At 36.0% G+C, this 22,054-nt stretch overlaps 1 protein-coding gene across 1 annotated transcript in view; it reads right to left on the reverse strand.

The window, feature by feature from the left end:
* PDE6C (phosphodiesterase 6C) overlaps positions 1-11,952 on the reverse strand; it is a 29,461-nt gene extending 17,509 nt beyond the window's left edge. Inside the window, exons 1-9 of the mRNA XM_048944111.1 lie at positions 11,473-11,952; positions 2,842-2,994; positions 2,637-2,726; positions 2,253-2,393; positions 1,630-1,704; positions 1,477-1,541; positions 1,298-1,364; positions 421-468; positions 67-216 (exon numbers count right to left, since the gene is read on the reverse strand). Of these exons, the coding sequence (XP_048800068.1) occupies positions 67-216; positions 421-468; positions 1,298-1,364; positions 1,477-1,541; positions 1,630-1,704; positions 2,253-2,393; positions 2,637-2,726; positions 2,842-2,994; positions 11,473-11,952 (1,269 nt within the window). The remainder of the gene's footprint in view (positions 1-66; positions 217-420; positions 469-1,297; positions 1,365-1,476; positions 1,542-1,629; positions 1,705-2,252; positions 2,394-2,636; positions 2,727-2,841; positions 2,995-11,472) is intronic.
* Positions 11,953-22,054: the final 10,102 nt, after the last annotated feature.

Here is a 22,054-nt window from a genome sequence, read left to right on the forward strand (position 1 = left end):
CCTGCTAAAAAATTGCTAAGTTAGCATCATATGGCTCCTTAGGGTCTGTAATCCTATTATACTTACTTCAATTATCTGTTCATCGTACTCATCAAAAGGTTTTCCATCTTTCCTGTTGTAGAATGTTGCAACTCCCACAATTTCTTCTTTTTTGTTGACAATAGGCAATGAAAGGACATTTTTGATAACCCATCCAGTCTCATCCACGGGTCCTTTCTATAGAAAAGGCAGGGAGGAGGAAATGTTGCATGTTTCTTTGAAAGTAGTAATACAGCTATTAATACAGGTTCTGTAACACTAAGTCCCATGAATCACAAAGAAAGGAGAAAATTTTCATGTACTCAATCATATAACTAATTTGTGGAAGGATTTAGCATATTTTTCCACTATGTTTATAACTATATATGTTACTTGAATTACCTGAAATGTGAAATATTCATCTGCTCGTGCATTCATCATGTTACAAATCTGCAATATAAAGAAAAGGAGACATTATTCAAAGAAAATATAGCATGCATCATGACTTGGCCTGTCTTTATTTTTTTTTTTAAAGGATATATATTTTAAGCTAAAAGCAGTGAGCATCCTAGCTGGCTACAAAGAGTAAAACTGTTCCTATTAATTTAGTTGTGGGTATTCTTACGTATCATTTTGGAGCATTTACACCAAAGTGCCTCATGTATGGAACCTCACAATGCACAAGCATAAATGTTAAGAAAACTTCTGTGCCGGTTTTCAGTGACCTGGGGAATTGCAGAAGTAAATAATTTGAATACTACCTCAAAAGGCTAGGTATTTATTGCTATTAAAAGTGACATAGAGTTACTAATAGCTGTCATTCACAATGACTTTGAATTACATATCTGGGCTACGCTGTGTGCCATGCTAAACCAGTGCTGTACCAGTATGGAGCTGCACATACTTTCTGGCTGATTTGGCCCAGCCCACGTTTTCCAACTTACTGCTACATAGAAGACATGAGAAAAGGAAAGAAAAAACTTTTAATGGTGTATATTTAGACACTTACTGTGAGTAATAGTTCACACATTTGGAAAGAAATATGCACCGTGCAAATTTATTCCTCTAATGTTACCATAATTGGAGGGAAATTTTCTTGGTATTTTGGATATTAGTGCTATGGGTTTGTCTCCATACAGGCTACTGATTCACATAACTTTGGAAGCGGTGCAGTATTTTTAGATAATTTGGGTATGGGAAGTATTTTTTCTTTTTTTTGTTCAATCAGAAGAACTTCATATATTAAGACATGTAGTTTTTACTTTTGGTATGAACTTACAAATCCATTTTCTGCAACATATGTTGGCAATCCACTGATAAGACACCAGTGATCTGCTGGAGGTGACCTTTAGAGAGAGAATGAAATTAGATGATTTTTGCAGATACAGATATGCTAGTATTCTATCTCAGCAATAAATCTAATTGCCACACATTAACAGGCTGCCCAGGAATACTCACGGAATGACTTTGATTTCTTCTTTCCCATGCAAGATGTAGTCAATAATCTTATAAAAGTTGATTTCCTAAACAAAAAGAGAAAAACATTTAAGTTACCTGTAGAAACTCAATGTCAAAGTTAAGATTCATTAAAAGAAAAATTTATATCCTCACTCTTCCATCAGGTGTCTTGGGACCTTTGTAAGGCTCTGCCTCCCCCAGCCGAATGGGCCATTCATCATAGAACTCCTGAAAAAACAATACACAGATGTTAGCAAAATTAAAAATCTGTTCAGTGTTCAGAGATAACATGAGATTTATGGGTAACAGTCTTATTTTTCTCTCTCCACAAGAGTTTTATGGACACGTTTCAGGAAAACAAACAAACAAACCACAAAGTATATTCCAGGCAAGAAATGGTAACCAGTAAATTTCAGACTAATATGAAGCTTGTCTCTTCATTTGTACACTTCAGTTGTTTTAGTAAATAGCAATTTTTAAAGCAGTAATCAGACTACATTTCTCTCTTCTTTCTTTACTCAGGATTGTATGATAAATTCAAAAAATGATTTTATAATGTTTATCATGGTTGCATGCTTTGCCATTCTTATTTTGCATCTGATTGTTGTAACTCGGTTAGATTTTGTATAAATTATCTCAAAGGGTTAGAAAGGATTGTATCTTTATGTCTTGGAGCGATCTACATTAGAAATAGGCAGAACCAGTGAGTTAGAAGGACAGATTTTATAACTTACAGTTAGGACACTTTTCTGGCAGGTAAGCAAAATGAATGTTACCTTCTCTTTAGTCATGTCCAGCAGACCAACAGAATATCTTTCACAGTTTAAATACATTCGAATAGTATACAGTGCTTTGTGAAACTGACGTTCTATGTCTGTTAGCTCTTCAAACACTTTGTTGGCAGACCACAACAGCATCTATTTACAACAAAAGAGAAAGAGAGTGAGTCAACAGTAAAATGCATTTGAATGGAACAAACAAACCATATGCATAGGAATGACAGGCATCCCAAAATAAAGCAATAAGTTGAATTACTGTTATCAGAGAAATAAATAAATAGGATGCTTTTCTTACTCTAATAAGCATGTGAGACTGTTGGACAGTGAGAATAATGGTTTCATGCAAAAACAAAGTATCATCATTTACAAATTCTTCTATACCTGACTTCTTCGGGATTCAATGTTGTAGAGATATGAGGTATGATGGTTTCTTAGGACCAAAGATATAAAATTGAGGTATTTTTTAAAGACCTAAAAATGACAAAACAAAAAGCCAAGAATAAGACATTTTCAAATCAAGAGGTAGATTCATTCAAACTATTTGGTGAACTAGTAACTGTGCTGTTGTATAATAGGAGATTATTACCTCTTCATCCTCTTTTGAGAACTCACTGGCGTTTAATTTGTTGAGAGCCATGACAACAGCAAGCACCTCTTTACCCTGCATGATTGGGATTGCCAACATATTGACAGTTGTATAACCAGTTTGTTTGTCCAGAAAGTCTGAAAAATGGTTATTCTGGAAGAAAAAAATATCAAAAACACAGTTTAAATACTTTACTTATTAGTCAATTATTATACCAAAAATAAATGGTTATTTTATTTCATAATTTATATTTGCAATGATATAAGCACAATTTCACGGTGCAGTAAGCTGATACTGCCCAAACGATTATCATTATTTAATACAGTGTCACAAGGTTGCATGTAAATACATTTTTAAGAATTGGTTGTGAATGTGGATACCGCAACCAAGTTCAAGACAGATTTGAGGAATTAAAAGCTCAAATAAAGCGGAGAATAATATGAATTTGTGGGTATCTAATAGTCTAATGCATGTGGTGTGCATGTAAGAGATTTACTTCATAACTGTATTAATATTTATTATTATTTATTTATTTCTGTAGATAAAATGAATGATACTATCCCATCGCATGGTATTAAAAACTACATGTGAAACTCTTTACAATCTTTGTGGCTGAAAATGCATCTGGCAGGGAGGCATCCCCAGCGGGTGCACACCTGACTTAGCCATGTGTTGTTGCTTTCTCTTTTTCTAGGAGAAAGCTATGGGGATGAATTCCTGATCTCTTAATATTTAAAAGGGACCTGTATACACGAAGTGAGTGGAATCATCTGGACATAGCAACTGAGTCTTAATTTCTTTAACTGAAGGTACAAGAAGTGATGCTTGGGAAGAAGCACTATGGTCACAAGATTTTTAGAGATGGCAGGAAAATTTTAAAGGATGCAAGTCTATGTCAATAAACAAAAAGATCTGTAACCATAAGCCAACGTGAACTGTGCCTGGATAGTTCAGTGCAGATAGGTAAAAATACCTCATAATACGCTGATCACTCTTTCACAGCATATACAAAGATTTGAATCATATGATTTTTGTATGCAAGCAAAATTTTGTGTATTGATTTGGACCTTTCAATATTGAAAATTTTGCTCGTAATTGCTAGTAGTTTGTTCCCAGTCAAGATTTTAACATATTTTCTCTTGCGAACATAAGCTCCTTTGGCTTTGAAGAAAATCACTTTTCATAATGTCTGGAAAATCCTGTTCATAATCAAATAATCTTTTAGCATCAGAGCCAAAATAATGTCTTTCTGCTCTTATTGCTACTCCTACTTTCTGCTCCGATTATAAGGTAGACAATTTATTTGAGCCTGACCTTATAAGTGGAGCCATCTTTGAGTGCTGTTGTGAACTTTCAGCTTCCAGCTAAATCATAAAACAGACTAAAAAAGATGGGGGAAAGGAGGTTTGTTCATAATTCTCTACATTTGCAAGTGTTTTCTACTATCTCCTGTTGAAGCTAAGATACGTAGCCTCTGACTGTACCACAGTACCCTGTAGATACCTGCTAATCTGTGCAACGCATCCTGGACTTGCACTAAGCTAGGACCAGCTTACATGAGAGAAAATCAGGACCCCTCTCTGTGTTTATCTTTCTGTTACAGGTGATTAAAAAGATGATTGGAGAGGGGTCTGACAGCTGACTGTTATTCTAGCCAGTTTACTTGAAATGACTAATTCATTTTTCTTCATTCTCTACACCAGGACACCAGCTTTATCTCATTGTAACTTACATATACTACAACTTACATATACTATATTATTATGATAAACCTTTTCCAATGAGTTACAAACAAGATGCTCTATGTTTGCTTGATTGACTTTAGATAACTTTTATTTCTTTATGTTCTATTTAAATGGTAGCAGTGGAATTTACAAAAAAAGTAATTCACTGCTGTGAAGAGTGTCATTATACATCTGTGAAAGGGAAAAACCAGTTATTTCTAAAAATATTTTTTATTTTCCTTAAATGGTGTTTACTAATAAGCTTGCCTGCTGAGACACAGCTGACTGTGAACTGTAGCTACACAGCTGTAAGTTTGTGTTGGTAATAAGGTCCAATGGAGAAAAAAGTCACTTCTCTGGGGAACAGGGGTATTACAAAAAGAAAGTTAGTTTTCAGATAATAATAATTTAGATAATAATTTTCAATTACATAAATCACACTGTTTTGTTTTCAAAAATCAGTGTTACTGTATTGGTTCTGGAAAGTTATTATTGATGGACCATCTAGAAGAAGAAACCATCTTGTCTCTCTTTAATTTCATGGTTCTCCCTGCAGATCTTGATTTCTTTCTTAGGAGAGAGATGTTCATCTATGTACCCTTTTGCTATTTCTTTCCTGATGAATTCTGCCTCACTGGCTGGTTCCTTAAGCAAACTATTAAAAAAAAAGAAAAAAAAAAAAAAAAGAGTTCTCCAGAATTTTTCACAGGCTTTATTCTGTGCCAAATTTAAAAGCATAATGAAGACCATTGTTCTAATGTTTGTTCAACCATTATATGGTATTTAATGATGGAACTGCATCTCTCAGTTCACAACATTATCTTAGGATTTGCAACACTCTGTTCCATAACAGTGCACTGTCTTAAGCATTTCTGAATGGCAAAATGCAGCCTGAGTCAACTGAGCTTGACACTACTGGGAACCTCCATATCAAACTCCACAGCATAAATTAGTGAGTGTAAATTTGATCAGAAACATGCAAAATTATTCTAAGTAATGAGTGTGATCCTAGTTAATTTGGAAAGAAAGAGAAAGGGAGACATTTGAGAAGAAAATCAGTTGAAAGCATAAAGGAATATGGATCCTTCTTCCCTATTTGGTCAGTCAGGGTGAAGGCTGATTATGTTTGTTCATCTGAGGCAAGAGGAACAGCAGTTCAAAGTTGCCGGTAAATGAGGTTTTTCACATTTTCAGTGTACTTTTTCCCTTTTGATTGCTTATTATCTGGTCCATCTTCAACATTTTCATTACACGTGTGATTTGCCTATTAGGAAATGAGACTTTTTCATGAACTTTGCTTCCTTGACTGGAGCCCTGCTTGGAAGCAATATGATGTAATGTTGTTTGTGTTCCACAGGCAATATTTACACCTTGGTTTGCACATCAACTCACATTCAAAAAACGCTTCCAGTTTCTCTCTTACTGTGTAGCCTCAGTGATGCATCAGTAACTTACTGTGCAGCCAGTTCCCCATTTTAAGTTTGGCAAATTGCCTCTAACACCACAGTGGAGGAGAAATGGAAAGACTTAATCCTACAGCTGAGGTGGTAGTGCCAAGACAGCCAATGCCTGTTTTCCTCCATCCTTCTGGGAGCCCATGCAGTTATGACTAATTTGTTACTATGCTCATTGTGGACTGGAGGTTCTGGGTTGCATAGGTGACTTCAGAGTGGCAAAATACATGGATGACAAGGAATGGGTCTGGACCAGTATCACAGAATCACAGAGTGGCCTGGGTTGAAAAGGACCTCAAAGATCACCTAGTTTCGATCACCCTGCTGTGGGCAGGGTCACCGACCACTAGACAAGTAGTGGAGCAGAAAAACTACAGGAACTTCTGTCATTAGGAGCCAGTGTCACACTGTCATCTTAATTACACTTTTCTTTGCACCATCTTTACATGTTTCTGCTTTTCTTTGTGGTAGGCTTGCTGTATTTTTTCCTGTTCCTGATATTTTGTTCTTCCACTGATTCTCTTCCATGGGCTCAAATTCCTTAAAAAACATTTTTACTGCTGAGTTGTAGGGAATTGGTGTGTTATATTGCTGCACCTCACATTTCTGCTTATCTTAATTTCAAATTAAGATAAAACAAATGTGTTTGTTTTATAATGATGCACTTAATTATAAATGGAATATAAAAGGTGTCTACCATCAGATAGGACAATATCATCGGTCTGATTCAAGACAAAAAAACAATTAGTTAAATTATTTGGTCATTCACTGGGCCATATTCAAAAATTTTTTATCAGGGATGTAGGACAGCTATAGTTTAACATGTAACTTTCTAGTGTTACAGAACAAATTGAATTTGATATCTTAAAGATCTCAAGAGTTTTGAAAATGAAAGCAAATAAAAATAGATAAGGATTTATCAGCATTTGAGGATTAAACATTTTCAGTCATGTCACTGACATTCCTGCTTTTTATTGCCAAAAGTAGCAGATGTTTTGCTTCTTTATGAAAATGAGTTTTTATTCCATGTCTTTGAGCAATTTTGTTCACATTAAACAAGAAAATAAGCCTAAAGGGGAATTTTTCACTTTAGTATTTAATTTTTATGTTTTCATTTTGGCAGCTTTCCTCTTTGAACACAAGTTAATTCAGGGAAAGAAGGAAAGATGTGAATTCCATCCCTCCCCCCCTCCCCCCAAGCCGGAAAACATGATTAGTAGAAATTGGTTCCTGTATTAAAATATTTTCTTGAATGAAACTTTATAATAGATTGTAACAGATTTCCATTTTCCCATTTAATATTTGCTATTTTAATTATGAGTTTATGACAATGTTTTTAGTATCAAGATGGCAAAGGTGAAATAGAGGTGCAAATATTAACATGTAGACACAGTGCAAGTTCTAGGCAGGTAAAAATCTATCCCTCTGTTTTTTCCTTATGTTTAGTTTATGCTGGGAAGCATTCAGGAAGGCAATACTTCTGAAGCACTGTCTAAAGATGGACAGAAATAAGATGCTCTTCTAATTTCTTCTAATCCTAAGAATTTTGAGTTTATTTCTCAAGAATTTCCCTTCAGAGTTGTTTTAACAATCTAACTGGCTAATTAAACCTTATTAAACTTACTGTGTTTCATCAATATGTTGAATATTTGGGTTTCTTCTTCAAGACCACATTCCTAGGGGATGAGAACTGAGACATCTCATTACAAAATGCCAGGCCTGCTACCCAGCTTAATCACAAAGTGACTCCCACTCTTCCTTCTTCTTCCTCCCTAATCCCTTCCCACTACCATTGTCAGGTCAGTGAGTTGTGTCATTTACCATCTTGCACTCTCCTGGGCTTCCCCAGTGCTTTGTATTTCTGACGTGGATGAGCACAATTCCATCAATCTGTTCTTGCCCTAGGATGCAGTCTAAGATCAATGCCAGGCCCCAGGACTACTGCTGTACTTTAACAGAATGACTGTATGCCCAGCAGCTGGACAACGGCTTGGTGTCTCACACTGCAGTGTGAGTGTTCATAGCACTGAGCTGCTACATCATGCTTCCACTTGCTCTCTTCTGTCTTCAGATAATCTTTAAGTTATTTTTACAACGCTGTGTAAATTATAGAAAGGGGATGGAGTGTCTCTTCTTCATTCCAGGCTCCAGAGTTTGATGCATTCCCATGACTGAAAATCCTGTCACTTCAGAAAGTCTCAATATGAAAACATCTCCCACTTTTTAATTGAAGAGAAATAGAGCTCCAGAAGAATCATGGAAATGGAAGCTAGCTCAATTTACCAAGGGTTGATGCAGAAACTTATCGCTTGAAGATGTTTTTAAGATTGTTTTGCAGGTTCCCTGTGGTTAAATTAAGTGCCACAATGATCAGTGCTCTGGCTGTTCAATCTGAGATGGAAGCATTGAATTTCTCAGTGTTCTGTTGTTTATTCATTCATAATTCAAATACATAGTGGATAAAAGCAAATATATGTACTATATATGTTGCCTTTTTACAGGCTGAGAATGTGGGATTTTAATTCCTCAGTTCTTGTCTTACGTCTTAGTTCTATCTGGAAATGATATCCTAGGAAAAGATGTAACATAAAATCTTTATCATTTTGTCAGTGTTATCAGATAATTTTTATAGGATACTAATGGGCCTATCTGATTCTATGCAGTTTGTTATTTTATTTTGGAATGTTTAAGTAGCATACTCTACTCTGCTAGGCCTTGGGAACAATGTGAGGCCAATCATCACAGCAGTGGTCCTGCCTGCCTCCTATTTCTCACTGCTGTTAAATCCTGGATTAAATACTATTAGTTCTTGCTGTCAACAAGTCTTTAATCTTGTGGGGGGGAGTCTGTTCTTGCTACTAAGTTAATTATGAAAGGTCTGTATCTTTTCCTCCTGCTTTTCTTTTCTGTAGCATTAGTCAGGATGAGGAGCTTCCTCACGTTTGTTGGTACTTTTCCAAGCTGAAGGAGGTAATCTCTCAAGAACTGGCTACCAGGCACTAAAAGTGAAGTCCCACGTTTTTTCAAAGATTGATTGCAGTTGTGATCTTTTGTTCTGTTCCCTCCTCTTATAAAGGGGTGGTGATTAAAGCACCACAGTGTCTCACTGTTTGACAGTGTTACCAGGAGCTTAAGACTTAAAAAAGAAAAAAAAAAAAAAAAAAAAAAAAAAAGGCAAAGCTGTTATGCTGTTTGGATATGGATTGTGTCAGAAATAGAAAGTGGTTAGACATGACATCCTTACAGCACTGTAGCCATCATTCATTCTGCATTTTGTATTTGTTGTGCGTTTTGTACTCTAACAGGACATTGAGGCAAAATTTCTCTCAGATTTAACTCCACTTGTCTTTTTTTTTTGCTCAGGATTTAGGTAGTAGACAATCTAGTTTGACAGAGGTGCAATCAAAGTGATTTGAAAATTAATGCTTGTTTCAAAATGATAAAGGCTTCAGTAGCTGACTTTCTTTTGCCATGGACTGACTATATTCCTTAAATCTTACTGGCTAAACTTGCACTTCTGTGATTTTTACAAAGATAAAGATTCTGATGACATTAGTAGGAGCTTTGCCTGTGCAGCATGTGGATTTGGACACTGGATATTTTTTCTAATTGAATGAAAATGCTGATAGTAATAAGACCTTCATGTTAATTTTTACAGAACAAATATTGGTTCCAGAAAAATCCCTTTGAGTTTCATAATTACCTTGTAAAATGTTAACGCTTCAGTGACATTCAGTTACTAAATGTGGATTAATGGCTCTATGGTTTGGTTGTATTTTTTAAGTGTGGCCTAATGGCCACTCTGTCAGTAATCCTGAGAGAGTAAATGAATGCTGAAGATGGCTTCACAGTGGTTGAATAATAGATGAATAGGTATTCATCAAGCATTAATTAATTTATGCATGCAAAATGAATATTTAGCAGTGCTAGATAGACAAAGAGATTCTCTTGTTTACATTATATTTCTCACAAAATTTTGAACAAGTCGTACTGAAAGCACAGAAATATTTGAGTAGCCCTTCTCTGGGTGCCCCTCACATAATGATATTTAGGAGCTATGCAGTGTCTGATAAAAGGCACATCTTTCTTGATCCTCTTGATCTTTTCTCATGTAATCAGCCTTATGAATTTAGAAGGATTATCTTCCAATCTCCTAATGTGGTGGTAAAAGGCAGTCATATGCTTCTTGTCAGAGCAGAAGCCACCAAAGAAAGCCACCCAGTGGTTAAAAATCAACTGATTTGCTTTCTCAAATCAATCATTTTTCTGTTTATTTTCATGCTTCCTACTTATATCTTACATAGTTTACTATATAATGGAATGTTTTTTTCACACACATGCAGATTTTTGATTGTTTTTGATCTTTAAGAGTACTACTTCCTTCCTTTACGCCTGCCAACTTTTAACATGACAAAATGTGTTACTTGTTTTTACCTCCTGCAAAAAAATAGAAAATTGCAGTTTATGTAGGCATTCAGACACTGAGGTGGTTTCGGTCTCTAAAATCCTCTAGAATTTTAAATTGTCAATATAGGAAATATGGAAAACCAGATATTTTTCTGATATAGTCATCTTTACCACCATTTGATTACACTGAGCTTTTCCACAGAAGACTAAAAAGAGGTGAAGCTGCTGCCATGTTATGCTAGAAGGTTGGTTGCCTTTAAAGAAATCTACAACAATCAAAGCACTTTTGTCTTTCCCTATGTATTTCAAAGCCATTTATAAAGCAATTCTTATTCATGCATTTCTGTCTGATTATTCAATATAATTTCCATGTAACATTTGTTATAACTCCTATCTGCACATTAAATAAACTAGGTAATTATGTGCAAATTCAACAAGAACTTTGAAAACAGCGGAGCAGCTCTTCTTCCACAGATGGTGCTGAACACATGCTGGATCTGGACACACTCATAATTTGAAACTACTTTAAATTCATAGAGAGTCATGAAGCCAGACGTATGTTGACACCATCTTCATCTGGATTCATTTACACTGTAAGGAAGCACTCTAATTAAGAAAGCTACAAATACATTATATTCAGAGACGAGTGTATAGCACTATCAAATGATAAGGGACCTAGCAAACCTATACTGGAGAAAACAATAGGAGTCCCCTGCGTTGTTCAATAGAAACACAAGTACTTACTGGTCTATTAATATATTCTGATATATATCTGATATATTCTAATATATATCTGATATTCTCCTTCGTTATTACAGTAAATCAGGTTTTGATTATTGTGCGAGGATACTAGAACTACTTCACTGGGCTACATGATGTGATACTGGGTTTTAAGCATTATCTTCTGTTGCTTTTCTCTTGCTTATATCTGGATTGCTGTCTTGGGGATGTCTCTAAAGAATGACTCCAAACCCTCAAGCCCTTTGCAGAAAGAAAGCTGAGTAAGCAAATGCACAGAAACCCATCCCCCAGGGAAAATCACTCACCTTTTTCACATCAGGTATATTAAAAAACTTCTTGGTATGAGCAACCCATCCCGCTATCCCGATGTCCAAAGGGAAAACAGTCTCGTTGTCTGGATTCACCAAATTCTCCTCAAATTTGGAAGTTGGAGTGACATTGAGAAGCCTGGTAGCTACTTCTGGAATACCATTTCGGGAACGACAAATAAACATGCTACACCGATCGGCTGCCAGCAGCTGTGACAGCCTCTGCAGGGTTTTGTGCACAATCTTTTCCATAGAGCCTGCTTCATCCTGGATTTCTGTCAGCAGCTCAAAAAGTATGTTACACTCCTCCAGGCGAGACATGTCTTTGAAGCTTACTCCTTCCTTCACATCTCCAGGGCTCACTTGAAAGATACTTCCCAGCACTTCTGCCCTCATTTTGCGGTCAAAATATTCCTTGGCAAACTGGGGATTGTTCTCCAAGTATTTTTCAACAGCATCTTTATTTACCTCACCCATTTTTGCTGGATTGTTCTTAGGATTTCTTTCAGAACTTCATCACCATCAAAGCAGAAGTGGTAGCAAGAAGTACTAACTTGGTACTAGTAAGAAAACAGTACTTTGTACATACTGTACAAAGGCATAGTACATTCACCTTCCTCTGTGACTTCCAAGCCTTCTGAAACTCTTGAGATATGACAGAAGGCACTGGCTTAGTGTCTTCTTAGTGTGAGATCTTGGAGACTGCTAATTAAAGAGATGTCAGGACACTAAACCCCTAAGCATTCTTAGCTCATAAATCCCAAAGGAGTCATTTTAGTATTTGAAACTAGCCAATGAATTCTTAGACCTTATCAAATTGACTGAGATGTAGATGTAGTCTTGTAAGTTTTCTCATTCACTTGCAGTGGGTAAATTCAACTATACACCCAACATTTTCCATTGAAACTTAATTCCAGGAACTCCACTTAGATGCTACATTGTACATGTGCACAGACATTTACACGTGTATTTGTGAGAGGTGCTTAAAGAGAGAAAAACAGAATGTTACAGATTTTTTTTAATTGTAAAATTTGTTTTTCCTTCATTAAGTCAAGAGATGATTGAATTTATATTACTAAAAGTGAATAACTACCAAGTTATATATGCATAAAATGCATGAAATCCTAACGACTTTAAACAGTCTGAGCTTGGCCATGTCATTTACACAGGTAAAGATGAAATAAAGGAATGAGGATATGCTTAAGCACAAACAGATATGATTTCTATGTAAATGTTTGGTTGTTTTTTTTTTTTCAAAAATTATTAATCTAAATGAAATTGTGAAATCAGAAAATGGCTTGAATACAAGATTGAGTTCAGAATCCAACAAAATTCTTAGTCTATAAGCACAAATGACTAAATAGGGTTCTTCAAGCAATGCGGTTTCTTTTGTTCTTTCTTCAGAAAAAGTGGGTGATCTCTGCTCTCTTAATTGGCAGAAAAAATGGTAATAACTGACAGATACCGTGTGGAGAGGGAACCTTGAGATTGGTTGTAGTTTTATGGTATATTTGAAGTTTCCTACCATTGGGAGTTTGTAATTGCTCATGTGGATTTTCTGTAAAGGGGAGGTGCAAAGAAGATGCAGGCAGGCTCTTTCTAGTGGGGCCCAGTGACAGGACAAAAACCAATGTTCCGTCAGTATATTTGGAAACACTCCTTTCACTGTGGAGGTGACAATCACCAGGGAAGGCTCAGGTTGGATATTAGGAAAAATTTCTTCTCTGAAAGAGCAGTCAGGTGCTGGAACAGGCTGCCCAGGGAGGTGGTTGAGTAACTGTCCCTGGAGGTGTCCAAGAAATGTTTAGATGTGGTACTAGGAGACATGGTTTAGCAGGGGAATATTGATGGTAGGTGAATGGTTGGACTAGATGAGCCTGGAGGTCTTTTCCAACCTTGGTGTTTCTGAGTCTATGAACTGATGTGGCAGGTTGCCTGGTGAGGATTTGGAGTCTCCCTCCTTGGACATATTCAAATTAAACAGAATGCTTGGATAGAGGTACCTTTCAGCATAAACCATTTTGTAAATGGAAAAGAAATGTTGAAAATTGTAGTTGATTTAAGGGCTAACATCCGCTGGAGCAGATACAGATACCAGCAGAGCAGCAGAGCTGCAATATAATTCATCTTGGTTTATCTTTTTTGCTTGTTTGTTTGTTTCTGGTATCTACGTTGATCAAGAAGAACAAAAAGAGATTCTTGGTATAAGAAAAATAGATCATATGTTTTTTGGCAATTCTTAATTTGAGAGGAATAATTATCAAGGTACAACTTTATCTTAATGTTATCTGTGATATTACCATTTTTGTGCATACAATGGCATGTCACAAATATTTCACAACAATAGTAGTCTTCATTAGAAACTCCTTCATAATTCATCTTCAGATTGACAATGTATCTCACAATAGTTGGTCTATTAGCTGCATCAGGCATAGTTTCAGTATGGGTACCTTCACAGTACTCTAGAAACTGGAGATTTTTAAGGAGTTACATAATTATACATTTGATTAAAAATGCATTGTGCATTGTATGTGTTGTTTCACTTAGATCCTTAAAAGTGCAGATTCACGTTATCTTCTGGTTCTGCCTCAAGCCACGTGGATTTTTTTGTCATCCTTTTGTTAACTAGAAGATTTCTGAATTTTGTTTCTTTGTTTCAGCTTAACCAGGGCACAAATATGGTTTCTTTGTGTTATGAAATGGTGTGTACACACAATAACACAAACACATAAGTATTATAGTTTTAAAAACATTTGTATTGATTTCTTTTCTGGTTTTGTAAAAGTCAACCTTTAGTAAGCTATCTAGCAATTTCATTATCATGTGTGCTCATCTTTTAAAATATAGAACACATTGGATTGCTTATCATGATTCCACTACATCTAAATCACAACTGATGATAAATTACTCTATTTGTACTTTGAGTTGACAACCTGTATTTTAATTAGCCTTTTCTGTATATGAGCTGATAAACTTTCTTTGTAAAAAAGTATTTCAGATGTACCAGAATTATGTAATCTTTCTTAAATAATCATCTCTTTATTTTTTCCTCTTAATTAAGACTCACTCTTAGAATTGCACTCTTATTCTGTTAAGTGTTGTGAAATGTCATGTAAAGAAGTATTAGAATCTGGTAGAAGTTCTTAATGAAGTTTATGTTTGGAAGAGGGCTAAGTTGGCTTTTTTCAGTAATTGTTAAATTAAGTCATGATATGTTTCATACTGAACTCTATGTACGTATTGATTAATCCTGAATATTAAGACTGTGCAGGAATAAGGCATTTGTTTTCTGTTCCAGCTTCTCTATTCTCATATTCCACAATATTGAATATTAGGTTTTTAGTAATGCAGGTTCACACTTGTATTTAAGATTATTTTGAAAATATGTTTGGTATGATTTCTTGCACTAAGGTCAATAATACCAGCTTTTAAGGAAATGCATTTTAATTTAGGGTCTGTTTTATGCATAGATGTTTAACGTTGGCAGCTAATCTTGCGTTATCATTTTCACTGAACTTTTCAAGGCAAAGCTAATATACGTTTGGCCTTTATTTTTGTCCATGCTGAGGTGGTTTCAGTTTAAAAACATAACGGTGTTATATTTTTGCAAATTGTTTTAGTTGTAGAGAATACTGAAAGCATATGTACGTTGTGATTTTAATATACGTGGTGCATACATTTTCCTTTGATGTTCACATTCACTACAGAAATCAAAACTATTTATGGAATAGTTCTTAGTAGTAGACCATTGCTGAGCCCTTGTGATACATGGAAACTCCTAAGAAGGATAACTGGGAGACATGTTATTTAAATAGAAGCAAGTAGCACGTAAAAGTCTAAGGTATTTATAAGGTTTCCAGCTCAGTGTTTGCGTCTCAGTGTATCTATCTGTCTTTATAGCAGTTACTATGGTTAATTCAGTTTCAGAAGAAATACAGATCAGATGTGCTTATTTCAGTTGCATGGATTTCTGTGTGGATGATTTTGTGCCACTATTGGCATACAGGAGAAAATATAGTTCAGAAATATTGTTTCTAAATGACTGGGTTATTTATCCGATAGCTACCTATCCTATAGGTATTTACAGTCAGTACTGTGTGCCCCTAACAAAGACAGTTTTTGGCACTAAAATGGTTTGGTATCACTGATCTGGTACAAAACAATATCAACTTTTATGTTTCCTTTAAAATAATTCTCTAAGGGAAAAAGTAATCTTAAAAATTCCAACAGTAAAAATAGTAAATTATCTACTTTTTCTGTATTGACTGCAGATTTTCACGATGCCTTAAATCAAGAATTAGCTTTCATGTTTCATTACACAAATAGTCAACAGGGATTTGCAGCCTCTCAGGGGAGTTCATGGAGTCCAGTCTAGCATGAAGGAGTTAGCTTGGTCTGCTGGATGCCCTCTAGATTTGACCATGGTGGGTTCCTTGCTAGCTTGGCTTGAATTTGAGTGTATGGACTAAGCAAAGGACAGCCTTTTGATCTTCATTTCATCCACTTTTGCACTTTTTCCTTGGTGATCTCAGATTACCTGACCAATTTTAAATTTGTTTCTCACCAGTGAAATGGAATCAGTTTGTGTACAGTTACAGCAATGCTGCAGCAGATAATTGGCCTACTTGTGGGGAAGGCTTAGGAAACTGTTACGCATACAGAAGTATTCTTAAAGGTATTCATTCAATTATTTTTTGTATCATCAGTACATCATTGTTAAAGTTCTATGGGGTGTCTGAGAGTTTTGCAAGAACAAACAATTCTGACAGCTGACGACTAAAGACTATATCAAAAAGGAGTTAAAATATTTTGCAGAGGAATTATATTCATTTTTCCTATTTAAATCTAATGCTTTCCTTTCCTCTCTTAGCATGTAAGTTGTATGTTCATTTATCTAATCTAAGAAGTATTTGAACATATAATAAATCTAAATCCTGAAGAGCTATGAGATGATATAATAATTTTAAAGGCAGTATGAGAAAATCTCACTTTTTTTTCTTACTGCTCTTACAGGCACAAATACCACAAATACTGATTTGCTCAAAACAGCATCAAAGGTAGGCAGCTATTGGATAAACAATTGCAAAGCTTTCACTGTGAAGAAGTCTTACAAGAAAACAGAGCTACTATGATGTATTAAAAAGAGAGGTATTTAATTGATAAACCATTTCTCTCTATTGCCCAGAAAATGTTTTCTGAAGGCAGTTCTCTGAATCATTTTTTTGTTATTCAGTACTCTGGACAACAACCTCCCAGTGAATGCTTTCCTGGTTATTCATTATAGAATTTAACTGAAGGCAGGAAAACAAATTGGATAATTGGGGAACAGTTGTTCCTTAATTATCATTTTATTATTATTATTTTTTGGTATTTAATGTTGACTGTGAGTTGCTTTTGGTTATTATCTCCTGTATAAACACAAATTGTTTATTACAGTCAGTATCATCCTAAAGCTCCTGAAAAGAATTCAATCATTATAATTACACTGTAGGTTATGGTGCTATGCCACAATTACTTCCTATGTGTAACATTTGTAGAGCACAGTGCTCACATTAATTTAAAGATTAATAATAAATGATAAAAATAATAAAAATAAAATTAGAGAGCTGATTGAGAGGTTTCCCACACTTTGCATGCTAATTACCAGCTCCATTCCCTGAACAGCTGCTTTTCCACTCATCAGAAAGAAACACCAAATACAGGGTTTACCCACCATGTGCCATCCCTGTGGTCTGCGTCATAGATAAGCCACGTGTAGCTTAATGACAGTAAACCTGCTCAAACCCAGATTTAACTTGTATGGGAGCTTTTGGTGTTTTACACTCTTTATTGAATGGTCACATACAGCAGCCAAATATTTCCCTTTCCCTCTGAGAAGACATCTTCCTCTATCCCTCTGATAATTCCACAATGCTTTCACAAGCAAGCATGGCTGCAACTATATGCTAAAAACTATTAAATATCCTGGTTTGCTACTGTTGACAGGCACCTGCTTCCAAAGCTAGATGTAGCTACTGCTGGCACCAGGCATGTATTTACACTGTAAAATATTTGGAGCAGAAAGTTAAGAGTAATGAAAATGACAAGGAAAACATAGCTGCTGGCATGTAGTTCCCCAGCCTGAAAGCTGGCCAGCGCACTGGGGATTAATACCCTTCTCTTTACATCTGTGCTCTCCTCTAAGCTCTTTAAAGACACGTGAACAGGGCTTGCATTTACATCGTCACTGCAGGACAGCGTTCATTAAGTCTAGGAGGGTTCATTTGCCTCAGACAGAGCAGTGTCCTTAGCAATTAAGCCTTATTGAGCAGACATCTTCTATGATTTTGTAATTCCAATTCAAACCAAATTGGACCTACTTAATTAAATCTCTAGATTCTTCTCTCCAAAAATTCCACTAGTCTTGTATCATAACACAGTGTATTCATGAATCCATATCTAACATGGATTCGCATCTAAATAAGCAAGGATACAGATTTTTGAATTTTTTTTAATTTGTTTTTGTGGTGTCTCTGAAGATCTCTAACAAAAGGATCATACAAAAGACAGTTCTAAAATGGCAGCATCTTCCCTTGTTGCTGTGTGATATTAACTTGATTTTGTCTCCTTCCAAGTAAATTTCTGAGTAGGCTTAAGTCTGTCCTCCTGATACCCAGGGTTCTTATCCTGCTATCTGTTCTGCATTCACCGGGACCTAGACTCCAGCACCTCATGTTCACTGCCAGAGCTGCCCCCATACTTCACATCAACAACCAATTCTTCCTTATTTGTAATGATCAGGTCCGGCAGAGTGTTTACTCTCATTGTTTCTTTAGTCATGTGTGTCAGGAGATGATAGTCAACACACTTCAGCCCCCCTGCCCTGGATTGCTTGTGCCTTGCTGTGTTATCCTTCCAACAGAAATCAGTCATTGATCAGTGGTCCTTCTCAGTGAGGACCAGTGCCAACAAAAGTGAGCCTTCTTACAGCAGTTGGAAGAAAATGTCTGTGGTAGACACCCAGCATGTAACTCATGTTGGCCTGCCCTCTAAGCCTAATACAGAGGCTTTCAGCTGGCTCATCATCTGTTCCAGGACAGAGCTACATCCATCCTCACTGCTTCCTCACGTGAATAATAAGTCACCCTCCTTGCCACAGTGGCCTGGCCTTCCTTCAGAGCTTGCAGCCATCACTCCAGCTGTGTGAGCTACCTTGCAACATTCCTCATTCCTTCTACCTGCTCCATGTGCTGCATGCGTCAGTGTACAAGTAGGTAAGAGAGGTGCTCAGTCATGCTGATTTCACAGAGATCTGAGAGCTCCTCCACAACAGTGTCCTGTAGGCATTCCTTTATTTCTGAGCATACACTTTGATTTTAATCTTGTATCTGATTTTGAGGCTCTCCAATCCATCCTATGGCACTTTCTTACCATCAGTCCACCCACCTCTCTGGATTATTGGTGTCATCCCTTCCCACATCACTTGGCCAGCATGCTGGCAGAGATATCTGGGCATCTTTGTTTCAAGTTTATTTTCATCTTAGTACTACATCTAGAAAAATATTTTGATTCAGAATCACAATCCCTGCAAAGGTTTGGTGAGGAGAATAAAGCTACTACTTTGAACTAGGTTTGCTTAAATACTGTTTATAAAGAGTCCAGTGTAAATATACTCCTTCAAGCAGAGTATCACATCACTTAAATTACAAAAACATGTAGCACACAGTCTATTATAGTACAAAGACCAGTATTTTCAATTTGATTCTGTCCTTGACCTCTGTACTCAGACTGCCACCAAGGGGAAAAACTGTGATGGTGACAGTGTACATAGCTGTCCCTACAAAGTACACTGAGCTCCTTGGCTCAGCTCACACCATTTGTTGTCATTTGTTTATGTAAGCTTAGTTCCACAACGCTGTGTCTGCACTTGAATTCACTGCATAGAGCGCTTATTCATTCCCCTGCAAATTGTTGGATACCCATGTTTGTGGATTGTGCTCTATAAATAAACAACCATAGGAAGACAGCAGGAAGCAACCGGTGCACAGTCTGGTTGGAAATGGCTACTCCGTTGCTTACTACCAGTTGACTGAGTTGGCTTTTTCCTTAAAACTGATTTATCCTTGTGACCACAACTAAAATTCTAGTTCTCTAAACATTAAAAGCTTCAGCATTGCAGAGTTGAAAAAATGTTTTAAATAATAATTTGACTCATACTACTTTTTATTATGCAGTCATAGATTAAACTAAGATAGCTCCTACAATAAAAGCTTTTTTCTGCCATTTCTGTTGAAAATCTCAGCTTTTCTGTGCATTTTCTGTTGCTATTCCTAATGGAAAATGTTACAGAAATTCACAGCCTATTAATGTAGAAAAAAACTTTAGCTGCAAAATCACTGTCACAAGCTAACCCCTTTGCTGGCCTCTTGGAAAATTCAAAGGTAGAAGGTTTCCTCCCTCTTCAATTAAGTACAGTTCCAATAAGTACACACCTGATTTTAAAAATCTTCCTGTAATATTCAAAATATGCTGCCAGTTTCAAACATCAGAATGGGAAGTCATATATGATGTTTATCAAGCCTGGCAGCTTAGCACAATATGCTTTACATTAGAGGTTATTCTCATGTTTATGTGTTACTGATATTTTAATTTTTTAAATTTAATTGTCTCTGATTTCGCAGAACCCAGCAATCCTTTGACGTCACCGATTTGATCTATGCACATTGATTTCAGAATCAATTGAAATTCTTGCCCAAATTCTGTTCCTTTCTGTTTACATGAGAAGTACAAATCTGCAAGACCTGTATCAGGCTTCCACAGATGTGGATGAGGATCGCTTGCTGGCATCATTTCTAAACCAAACTCATTTCCCAAGTTGATCCACATGATTATTAACCAAGGCAAGGTTTAAGCTGTTTACATAGTTGTGCTGGCATAGCTACCTCTGTTAGGACTGAGAAAAAATTCACCCTTGAATTGCCATAATGATGTTAGTCTGTGAGCAACCTTCCATCCTTCCTGCATTACTCTCCTGATTGGGGTATAATTGACTTAGCAGAGGAGCCTTATTGCCTAAAACTCGTGTCTCGTTGAACCAGCTAAGTGCTTTAGCTGTAGCTCCAAAAAGACTTCATTAATATAAGCAGTCTCAACCGGGCAGAGATGGAAGTATAGCTAAGTTATAATTACAATTACAAGATGAGTTGCCAAATATTGCAGAGGTCACTGGAGGTACACAGATTAAAAAAAAATGCTGTGCCATGCCTAACACAAAACACTATGCTTCTGATTTACTTTTGTTGAAGACCTCAGACTAATTTAAGAGACTGTGATGTCTCTCACACACATGAATTGATCTTATTAAAAATTACTGGCAGAAGTTAATTTTTATTTTGGTGAAATTTGGGTTGGTGTCCTGTCTGTTTCCAACAACATGCAGTAAGTATCATAAGACTAGTGACCTAGATTTTTCAGATGCAGCCAAATTTCTTCCAATTTTAATTCTTTTGGGTATGGGACAATAGAGTCCTTTGAAAACATTTACCATAGATTTTTCATGACTTGTTGTGACATCATTGTGTTATTGACAAAGCTTTTTCGGTATAGATGTGATCCTGAAGGAACCTTTTTGGGAATATAACGCTGTGTACAGGTTTTGAAGAGAACAAAATTAAGAGAAATAAGAGCATTTCCCAAATCGGCAGGGAATTAAGAAAAATTTTTTTCTTTGGTTTGAAAGAAAATTTATATGTGACCAATTATTTTTTTTTACTATCAGTTCTGTGACACTGAAAGAAGAAAATCTGTATTGATTTTGATCTTATAAATGGGATTAATGCATGTATTAAAACTACTGTATGTTTTGTGAAAGCTTTGTAAAAATCTCTCTAGATAGATGGCATCGCCATTGATAGATGCTGGGGTGAGGTTTTGAAAGCTGCATTCAAGGTGTAGGTTTCTGTTGCTCCTCAGTCTGAGTGGAAAGTAGCAAACTTGAAATCTCAGTTTAAAAATGGAAATATTGGCCTTTTGAAAGACTACTCTTGAAAGTTTTAAGACAATATCAACTGACTTTTCTGTGTTTCTTGTGTTAAATCTGGTCTTTAGTTCAAAAAGAAGTGTAATATTATATATAATAAAGAGTCTGTTGATATTTAGGGAATTAAAGTCTTCAAAGTAATTTTGGAGCAGCCAAAGACATCTGATGTTTGAGGAAGTGAACAGAAATACATTGCTATCTGTGCAACAAGATTCCAGTACAAAGCAGAAAAGAAAGAACAACAGATAAACAAGCAGTCTGTGTCACTGTTTTCATTACATGTGAAAAAAATTGTTAAGGGCAGTTACAGTAAAAAGTTTGATATTTTTTGAATGTGCAAGACAAATAGAAGTTTAAGGAGCGTTTTTGGAAAATATCATGCTGAATAAACTGCTTTATTTCTATGTAGATGCTACTATTGAAATATTTGTATGCTTCATTGATGTCTCCATATTTGAATTATATTTTTGATTAATTCTTAAAATAATGAACACAGACCCTCAATTAGTAGAATTCTGCCTTTATTCTTTCAAAACTGGATGTGAAATAAGTAGGTAATAA

This window comes from Lagopus muta, chromosome 5 (genome assembly GCF_023343835.1).
Source record: "Lagopus muta isolate bLagMut1 chromosome 5, bLagMut1 primary, whole genome shotgun sequence".
Taxonomy (NCBI): Eukaryota; Metazoa; Chordata; class Aves; order Galliformes; family Phasianidae; genus Lagopus; species Lagopus muta.